The sequence below is a fragment of the Scyliorhinus canicula genome, unplaced genomic scaffold, assembly GCF_902713615.1.
Source record: "Scyliorhinus canicula unplaced genomic scaffold, sScyCan1.1, whole genome shotgun sequence".
NCBI lineage: Eukaryota > Metazoa > Chordata > Chondrichthyes > Carcharhiniformes > Scyliorhinidae > Scyliorhinus > Scyliorhinus canicula.
This window is the reverse complement of record NW_024055500.1, coordinates 4482113-4492177: the sequence shown is the minus strand read 5'-3', so window position 1 is coordinate 4492177 and position 10065 is coordinate 4482113. Positions and strand designations below refer to the sequence as shown.

Sequence of the window (10065 nt, the reverse complement as noted above, 5' to 3'; positions counted from 1 at the left end):
GGGGGGGGGGGGGGGGGGTAGTGACGCTGGATTCGGGAATGTGGGGGGGTACAGGTGTGTTTGCGAGAGAGAGAGAGAGAGCGAGCGAGGCTGATTCCTGTAAGAAATGGGTGTTTATCAAATAGCTGCAGTGATGTCAGTGTGTGGGCGGAGCTGGGTCGTCTGTCCTTTACTTTCGCCTTGAGCTGAAAAACTGCTTTGTGGATCTATTTTCGGTTTAGTTTGCAGTGCTGCATTCAAAGCAAGAGGAGGTTCTGATCTGCCGCTCTGCAAGCTAAAGAATATCTTCAGCTCACTTGATGATTTCAAAGTAATACCTGTTTCTGTGGAGAATTCAAACCTGCTGGCTTTGTTAAAAAGGGTTTGACTTATGGATGTTGCTCGGAAAGTTCTTAAGGGTTACATATCGAGTATTGTATCTGTGGGGTTGTCAGCGTTGGAATTTGATGGTTTACTATGCGGTTATAAAATGTTAACTGAATTCATGGAATAAACATTGTTTTGTTTTAAAAGTACTTTAGATTTCTGTTGTATTAGACTTTGGTTCGGCCACATTTGGAATACTGCGTGCAGTTCTGGTCGCCACATTACCAGAAGGATGTGGATGCTTTGGAGAGGGTGCAGAGGAGGTATTATGAGAGGTATGGACAGGGTGGATAGCAACAAGTTTTTCCCAAGAGTGGGGGTGTCAATTACAAGGGGTCACGATTTCAAGGTGAGAGGGGGAAAGTTTAAGAACAAGAACAAAGAACAAAGAAAATTACAGCACAGGAACAGGCCCTTCGGCCCTCCCAGCCTGCGCCGATCCAGATCCTCTATCTAAACCTTTCGCCTATTTTCCAAGGATCTACTTCCCTCTGTTCCCCGCCCGTTCATATATCTGTCCAGATGCATCTTAAATGATGCTATCGTGCCAGCCTCTACCACCTCCGCTGGCAAAGCGTTCCAGGCACCCACCACCCTCTGCGTAAAAAACTTTCCACCCACATCTCCCTTAAACTTTCCCCCTCTCACCTTGAAATCGTGACCCCTTGTAACTGACACCCCCACTGTTGGGAAAAGCTTGTTGCTATCCACCCTGTCCATACCTCTCATAATTTTGTAGACCTCAATCAGGTCCCCCCTCAACCTCCGTCTTTCCAACGGAAACAATCCTAATCTACTCAACCTTTCTTCATAGCTAGCACCCTCCATACCAGGCAACATCCTGGTGAACCTCCTCTGCACCCTCTCCAAGGCATCCACATCCTTCTGGTAATGTGACGACCAGAACTGCACGCAGTATTCCAAATGTTGCCTAACCAAAGTCCAATACAACTGTGACATGACCTGCCGACTCTTGTACTCAACACCCCGTCCGATGAAGGCAAGCATGCTGTATGCCTTCTTGACCACTCTATCAACCTGCGTTGCCACCTTCAGGGTACAATGGACCTGAACCCCCAGATCTCTCTGTCCATCAATTTTCCCCAGGACTCTTCCATTGACCATATAGTCCGCTATTGAATTAGATCTTCCAAAATGCATGAGGGCGTTTAATGTATTTCAGGGAGATGTGCGTGGAAAGTTTTTTACGCAGAGGGTGGTGGGTGCCTGGATCGCATTGCTGGCAAAGGTGGTAGAGGCGGGCGCGATAGCGTCAGTTAAGATGCATCTAGACAGGTACATGAATGCCCAGAGGGATACAGATCCTTGGAAAATAGGCGACAGTTTTAGATCGAGGATCTGGATCGGCACAGGCCGGGAGGGCCGAAGGGCCTGTTCCTGTGCTGTAATTTTTCTTTGCACCCTCTCTAAAGCGGAGGTGGTAGAGAAGGGAACATTCCTGCCTGGCGATTGTCGCACGATGTCCGTTCATCCGTTGTCGCAGCGTCTGCACGGTCTCGCCAGTGTACCACGCTTCGGGGCATCCTTTCCTGCAGCGTATGAGGTAGACAACATCGGCCGAGTCGCACGACAATCGCCAGGGAGGAATGTTCCCTTCCAGTCGGGGAAACACTTCAGCAGCCGAGGGCATTCAGCCTCTGATCTCTGGGTAATCGTTCTCCAAGGCGGCCTTCAGGACGTGCGACAACGTAGAATCGTCGAACAGAAACGTATAGCTAAGTTCCACACGCATGAGTACGGCCTCAACCGGGATCTGGGATTCATGTCGCATTACATCCACCCCCCCACCACCTGGGCTTGGGAAATCCTAACAACTGTTCTGGCTTGAGACAATTCACACCTCTTTCACCTGTGATTATCCCTCTCTCCAGTGGCTCCGTCTGGACCTGTAAAGACTTAATTTCCTGCAATCGCATTCAAAGCATCGTCTGGCATCTTTGACTTTGTCTATATATATGTTTCTAGAACCTCTTCATTCACCTGAAGAAGGAGCTGCGCTCCGAGAGCTCGTGTTTGAAGCAAACCTGTTGGACTTTAACCTGGTGTTGTAAGACTTCTTACTGTAGTGGATGTAGATTTTAGCAAAGCGTTTGACAAGTTCGCACCTGGCAGATTGGTCAAGAGAGTGCAAAGTTCGTGGGATACAGGCAAACGATTGGGAAATTTGCACAGGACACAAAGGTTGGTCAAGTGATGTGTGGTGATATGCATCACTGTAAATACACAGGGGGTTAATGTAAATACGACTAAGTAAACACTAGAGGGAGGCATCTTGACACATAGACATTCAACCAATCGGTCAGTGAGATAGGACACGACCAATGGGCAGTCGAGACATCCAGAGGTGACACTACCACAAGGGGGCATTACACAACCCATATATATAAGGACAGGGCCCACATCCTCTGTCTCTTTCCACAGGCAACACTTAGAGAGTAGGACAGGGACAGATCAGAAGCATCACACCCACCACGTGGCTTAGAGCAGACTGGTTAGTCAGACTGAGTTACTATAACAAGATTCGTAGGAGAGTCAAACTCGTAGAGAACTGTGCAAATGGTTCAATAAATCACATTGAACTTACAAGATGATCAGAGGATTAGATAGGGTGGACATTGAGAGCCTTTTTCCTCAGATGGTGATGTCCAGCACGAGGGGGCATAGCTTTAAATTGAGGGGAGATAGATATAGGACAGATGTCAGATTCTTTACTCAGAGAGTAGTAAGGGCGTGGAATGCCCTGCCTGCAACAGTAGTGGACTCGCCAACACTAAACGCATCCAAATGGTCATTGGATAGGCATATGGACGATAAGGGAATAGTGTAGATGGGCTTTAGAGTGGTTTCACAGGTCGGCGCAACATCGAGGGCCGAAGGGCCTGCACTGCGCTGTAATGTTCTACGTTCTGTACTTCAACGTCTGGAGTATCTTTCGGTCAAAGCTGCATCGAGTTGCAGCCTGTGGTACAGAGTACATAACACAACATGGCGGACAGTGTAGAGGATAGCGATAATCTCCAGAACGATAGAGATGGGGCGGCCGATAAAGTGGTGGGTGGAATTTAACATCCGAGAGGTCACGCATTTAGCGAGGTCAAAGAGTTATGGGGAGCACGCAATAAATGGGGAAACACTACGAGGGGTGGATGAAGTGAGAGATCTTGGTGTACAAGTACACTGACCCCTCAAGGCAGCAGTTCAAGGAGACCAGATTGTAAAGAAAGCGTATGGGATGCTCTCCTTCACTGGCAGAGGAATAGAATATAAAAGTAAGGGTATAATGTTGGAATTGTATAAAACATTAATGAAGCCGCAACTGGAGTATTGTGTACAGATCTGGTCGCCACATTACAGGAAGGACGTAGTTGCTCTGGAGAGAGGGCAGAGGAGGTTTACAAGAATGTTGCTGGAGAGTGTGGCGACGAGGAGATAGTGGACACGTTGGGGTTATTATCCTTGGAAGAAAGAAGGCTGGGGGGGAGGGGGGGGTGACTTAATTGAGGCGGCCAAAATGATGAGGGGGAGAGGTAGAGTGGACAGGATCAAATTCTTTCCCTCGGTTGGAGAATTCGAGGACCAGGGTGCGCAGGTTCAAGATAAGAGCCAGAATGGGCAGCACGGTAGCATGGTGGTTAGCATCAATGCTTCACAGCTCCAGGGTCCCAGGTTCGGTTCCCGGCTGGGTCACTGTCTGTGCGGAGTCTGCACGTCCTCCCCGTGTGTGCGTGGGTTTCCTCCGGGTGCTCCGGTTTCCTCCCACAGTCCAAAGATGTGCGGGTTAGGTGGATTGGCCATGCTAAATTGCCCGTAGTGTCCTAATAAAAGTAAGGTTAAGGGGGAGTTGTTGGGTTACGGGTATAGGGTGGATACGTGGGTTTGAGTCGGGTGATCATTGCTCGGCAAAACATCGAGGGCCGAAGGGCCTGTTCTGTGCTGTACTGTTCTAAATTCTAAATTCTAAAGGTGTTGTGGGGGACCCGAGGATCGCCAAAACCCTCCACCAGACGGCCTGTTCATTCAAGATGTCACCGCCCTTTGATTGAGGCAGGATCTTTTTTTTTTTTACGCAGAGGGGGTATTGGGAGTCTGGAATTCACGGCTCGAGTTGGTGGTGGGGACCCTAAACCCGGGTGCCCTCGGGTTAGCATGGACAGGATGGGCTGAATGGTCTCTTTCTGCGCTGTAACTTTTCTATGCTTCGAAAAAATGTGCGTAAGAGAGAGAGAGAGATAGAGGGAGCGAATGAGTGTGCCAGAGAGAGGGAGTGAATAAGTGTCTGTGAGAGAGAGAGTGAATGAGAGAGAGAGATAGAGGGAGACAATAAATGTGTATGTGAGAGAGAGAGTGAGAGACTGACGCCAGCAGGGGCCTGATTCTTGACCTTCAGGATGGACCCCTTACCCAGTTTAGCTGTCCGTTAAGAAGCCTGAATCAAAGGGCAATGACATCTTGAATTAACAGGCCGTCTGGTGGAGGGTTTTGGAAAAGGTTGTTGGATGAACGGGGAGGGCTTCCGCCGCCCTCTCCTCGAACGCTCCCTCACGGGCCGTCTCTGTCTCCCTCCGCAGGGCGCCTGCGTGCAATCAACCCGGAGAACGGATTCTTCGGCGTGGCCCCGGGGACCTCCATGAAGACGAACCCCAACGCCATGCAGACCATCTCGCGCAACACGGTTTTCACCAACGTGGGGGCGACCAGCGACGGAGGGGTCTACTGGGAGGGCATCGACCAGCCGCTGCCCCCTGGCGTCAGCGTCACCTCCTGGAGGGGCAAGCCGTGGAAAACAGGCGAGTGCTCCTCTCCTTCCCCTAACCTCCACAGTGGAGGGGGGTATACAGGCTCAAATCTACCCTCATCAGGCAAACCCTCCCCTCTCGTCCCAGGAATGGACCCCACGTACCTTCTCTAAACTGCCTCCAACGCGAGCAAATCCCCCTCCTTAAGCCAAGAGAATAGCAAAACTCTACATAGTACTCCAGCTGCGGAAACTCCAATAGTTGCAATGAGACTTCCCGACTTTGTTCCTCCATCCCCCTCCCTTTGCGTTCGAGGACAGCATCCCAATCGTCTTCCAGATCACTAGCTGTGTCTGCGTACTAACTTTGTTTCTTAGCCACGCACGGGCCCCGACGCCCGCGCCCCTTCGCAAACGCAGAGTTCCGGAACCACTCTCCCTCGCTCCGTTTGCGGTGTCCGCAATCTTTGCGCGCAGACGATTGGCGACTGGGGAAAGGGGATTACTGAGGGCATGGGACGGGAGGCGGGGAAGACAATCGGCAACCCAATTGGCCAGTGGTCGACTGCGGCCCACTTTCTCCATGGGAACGTCTCTGTTTGCACTTCGGCTCCTGATCTACGAGCCCCCGGTTCGGAGGGAGGCACGGCGGGGGAGAGAGAGGGGGGGCGGGGGAAGGAGGAGGAGGAGGCCGAGGTCAATTGATCGTTGGATTTCTTCAAGATAGGAGTGAGCACCAGCGAAGGGCTGAATGGCCTCCGTCACTTGACCGCCCTGTAATAACTCCCGGTTTCTTTCCGTCTCTGTTTGTTAGGGGATAAAGAGCCGTGTGCCCACCCCAACTCGCGGTTCTGCGCCCCGGCCAGCCAGTGCCCCATCATGGACGAGAGCTGGGAGTCGCCCGAGGGGGTCCCGATCGATGCCATTATATTCGGAGGTCGGAGGCCGCAAGGTAAACGCCCGCTCGGTTTTCGTGTTCTCCTCCAGGCCTCGTTGGCGGAACTTCGCACCGCTCCCCACCCGTCCCTCCCCTCGCCTATATTGACGGGCCTAGCTGGAAATTCGAGGCCTACACTTTCTGAGGCCGATCGAGGCCCTGAGGGCTTGCGTGCTGTTTTCCCAGCTGGAGGGTGTCCTGGTGAGGGCGTGGCCCAGGCCTCGCCTCCGAGCCCTGTTCCTCTCAGGTTGTGTTCCGGCCAAGGCGTGGATAAAATTTAGGCTTTGGGGCCTGGATCCCACAGGTTCCCTCTGCGTGGATAAAGCTGGGGCCTACAGTGGGGGGGTGGGGGGGGGGGGGGGGGGGGGTGAGGTGTGGGGAGGAGCGGGATGTTGAGGGTTCTGCTCCCCTCAGCAAGGCCATGGGTTAGGCCGAAGGCTCTGTGTCTGCTCCCCTATTGTTCTTTCCCAAGGCGGGTGTGGATAATACATAGATTTTGAGGCCTACTCCTTCAGGCTGTTTCCCAGCCAAGGCGTGGATGAAGCCTCGAGCTTAGGAGCCTGTTCCCCCTCAGGCTGTGTCCCAGACAGGATGTGGATGAGGCCTCGGGCCTAGGAGCCTGTTCCCCCTCAGGCTGTGTCCCAGACAGGATGTAGATGGGGCCTCAGGCCGAGGAGCCTGTTTCCCCTCAGGCTGTGTCCCAGACAGGATGTAGATGGGGCCTCAGGCCTAGGAGCCTGTTCCCCCTCAGGCTGTGTCCCAGACAGGATGTGGATGAGGCCTCGGGCCTAGGAGCCAATTCCTCCTCAGGTTGTGTCCCAGACAGGATGTGGATGAGGCCTCAGGCCTAGGAGCCAATTCCTCCTCAGGTTGTGTCCCAGACAGGATGTGGATGAGGCCTCAGGCCTAGGAGCCAATTCCTCCTCAGGCCGTGTCGTGGGGAAGGTGTATTTGAAGCCTGGGTCTAGGATTGTGTCCCTCCAAGGGCTGACGATGATGTCGAGGCCTCAGGGCGTCCTCCCCTTTGTCTGAGTCCCAGGCAAAGATTGTATCCTTGACTTGAGGCCAGACAACAGGGTCTGGTAGCTTCTCACCTTTCGGCCTAACGTCTGGCACTATCCATGGGATATTATTTATTGCTCCCTTGAGAAGGTGATGGGTGATCCGCCATCTTGAACCCGCTGCGACCCCCGTGTGGAGTAGGTACACCCACCGTGCTGTTAGGGAGGGAGCGCCGGGAATCTGACCCAGGCACAGTGAGGGAACGGCCGATATATTTCCCAGTCGGGATGGTGAGCGACTCGGAGGGGAACCTCCAGGTGGTGGGGCTCTCCCCCCCCCCCCCCCCCCCCCCCCCCCCCGTGGGTCCGACCCGATCCAATCTCCTCCTGGACGCCCTGTTCCCCAAGGAGAACAGTCCCAAACCTTGTCCGATATCTGCACGGCTCTGAAGTCCCTCATGCCTGGAGCCATCCTCTTCAATCTCCACGTCATTCCCAAAGGATGACGCCCGGAACTGGACGCAGCACTATCGTTGAGACTAAACTGGCGTTTTGTGCGAGTCCAGCACAGCCTCCTTGACCTTGTTATCGATTTGTAAAGGGGGGGTGGGTCAAAGGGCACTTTCTCTGCCTCTAAGGATCCTGGGTAAAGAACTCTGGCATTTTTTAAATAGAATTTACAGCGCCGAAGGAGGCCATTCGGCCCATCGAGTCAGCACCGGCTCTTGGAAAGAGCACCCTACCCAAGCCCACACCTCCACCCTATCCCCATAATCCAGTAACCCCACCCAACACTAAGGGCAATTTTGGACACTTAAGGGCAATTTATCACGGCCAATCCACCTAACCTGCACATCTTTGGACCGTGGGTGGAAACCGGAGCACCCGGAGGAAACCCACGCAGACACGGGGAGGATGTGCAAACTCCGCACAGACAGTGACCCAAGCCGGGAATCGAACCCGGGACCCTGGAGCTGTGAAGCAATTGTGCTGACCCACTGTGCTACCGTGCTGCCCGAGAATTGACGGAGAATTGGCTCGAGGCGGCCATTTTGTGGGGAGAAGTGAGGGAGGGAGTCCTGGGGAGTGACGGCCTGGGGAAACTCCGCCCCCTCTGGTTTTGGGGGCGGTGTACGCGTTCCGCGTGATTAATGTTTGCCAATATTTTTATTTATTTCTTTTAACCTCCCTCTCCTTGCTGGTCAGGTGTTCCTCTTGTTTACGAGTCGTTTAACTGGCGTCATGGGGTGTTTATCGGATCGGCCATGAGGTCAGAGTCAACGGCAGCGGCTGAGCACCAAGGTACTTGCCCCCCACCCCCTCCCAACAAGGACCCACCTCTGCATTTCGGTTCAATCAGAGGGAATGCAGGAGTTCGCATTTAAACGCAACCCGTCTCCGCCTCTGGTAACGCCCGGAGAAGGGGCAGCCAACGGCGTTTCCTCGAGGTTTAGCAAAGAGCGACTTAAGATGATCGCTGGTTTATTGTCGAAACGGCAGACATGTTGTCAGCGGCCTTTTTTCTCGAGCGCAACAGGGAAGAGAGGGCCGGTAGGTCAGCAAGGGCAAGCTGGTTGGCGGAGGCATCCCGGGCAGAACGCCCTTTGTAGGACAGAAAGGACAGGTGCACACATTGCGCCTCTTTTGTCTTTTCAACGGAGCAAAATGGCGGGCAGACCTTCGCTCCCCGGGGCCCGCGCCTCGGCCAATCAGAGGCAACCTACCCAGTGGGAATTTGAAGAAAAGCTTGGCGGGCAACCATTGGCCGAGGCTCTCCCCGCGCCCTCTGCCAATCAGGGGCCACTTGCGGCCAATCAGCACGCTTCTCCCACGCGGGATAAATGGCTGTGCCCTTTGCGTTCTGGCGTGTTGGCGATTCTAAAACGAGGGGTGAATAGTCTATCGGTTGGGATCAGACCATTCAGGAGAGGCGTTGGGAAACATTCACTGAATCACAGGAGTGGGGGGGGGGGGGGGGATGCTGATTGGCCTCTTCACACTCTTAATCCTTACCTTAGATTAATTTTTAGATGTGATTTGTTCGGACTTCCAGAAGGCTTTTGCCAAAGTTCCCCACGAGAGGCTTTGAGCCAAAGTGGCCGTTCAAGGGCAAGTGGCCACCTTTGGAGCTCTGAACAATGTGCGGCCATTTTTAACCATTTTCCTTTTCTTCCCCCCCCCCCCCCACCCCCCGCCAGGCAAGGTCATCATGCACGACCCCTTCGCCATGCGCCCCTTTTTCGGCTACAACTTCGGCGCCTACCTGCAGCACTGGCTGAGCATGGAGGAGCGCCCCGCCGCCCGCCTCCCGCGGATCTTCCACGTCAACTGGTTCCGCAAGGGCGAGGACGGTTCCTTCCTCTGGCCGGGCTTCGGCGAGAACTGTCGGGTGCTGGACTGGATCTGCCGGCGGGTGGACGGCGAGCCCAGCGCGGCCGAGACGCCGGTGGGCTACGTGCCGCTCCCGGGGGCCCTGGACCTGGGCGGGCTGGAGGCCGTCCGGACCGACGAACTCTTCTCCCTCCCCAAGGCCTTCTGGGAGCAGGAGGCCGACGAGGTCCGCCGCTACCTGACCGTCCAAGTGAACGAGGACCTGCCGCCGGCTGTCATGTCCGAACTCGAGGGCCTGGAGAAGCGGCTGGCGGGGATGTGAAGGATTTATTCCGCCTGGAGGCGGGGGGGGGGAGGGGAGCGGGACGAAAGGGGATAAACCAGGGTAGGAGGGGGAGGGGGGGTCAGCAGGGTAATTTTTCCTCAGCCCCCGCTCCCCTCCCGCTGTACCAAAAATCAAGTTTACAATCTTGCTCGTAAAAGCTAGCAGAGAAAAGCACAAAACTCGTTACCACACTGGGCACTTCCGAGGGGGGCCGTTGTAGGACTGTGAAACCCAGAGTCCAGTAACGAATTGCAATAACACTAAACGCTGGCGAAGAGCGAATCAGAGTCGCGGCGCGTGCGCGGTTCAGCGCACGGAATCCACAATCGGAACCGCGCGCGCCGACCGT

The 10065-nt window shown here is 54.4% G+C and overlaps 1 protein-coding gene across 1 annotated transcript; it reads left to right on the top strand.

Moving 5' to 3' along the window:
• The first annotated feature begins 618 nt into the window (after window positions 1–618).
• LOC119960433 (phosphoenolpyruvate carboxykinase [GTP], mitochondrial-like) lies at window positions 619–9798 on the top strand. The gene is made up of 5 exons (XM_038788154.1): window positions 619–641; window positions 4956–5174; window positions 5937–6074; window positions 8267–8362; window positions 9259–9798. The coding sequence occupies exons 1-5, from the start codon at window positions 635–637 to the stop codon at window positions 9711–9713; spliced, it is 915 nt and encodes a 304-aa protein (XP_038644082.1). The 5' UTR covers window positions 619–634; the 3' UTR covers window positions 9714–9798.
• Window positions 9799–10065: the final 267 nt, after the last annotated feature.

Coding starts and splice junctions, on each gene's coding strand:
- LOC119960433 (XM_038788154.1), top strand. Junction 5,175..5,936: donor GGGCAAGCCGTGGAAAACAG/GCGAGTGCTCCT, acceptor TCTGTTTGTTAG/GGGATAAAGAGCCGTGTGCC. Junction 8,363..9,258: donor GGCAGCGGCTGAGCACCAAG/GTACTTGCCCCC, acceptor ACCCCCCGCCAG/GCAAGGTCATCATGCACGAC.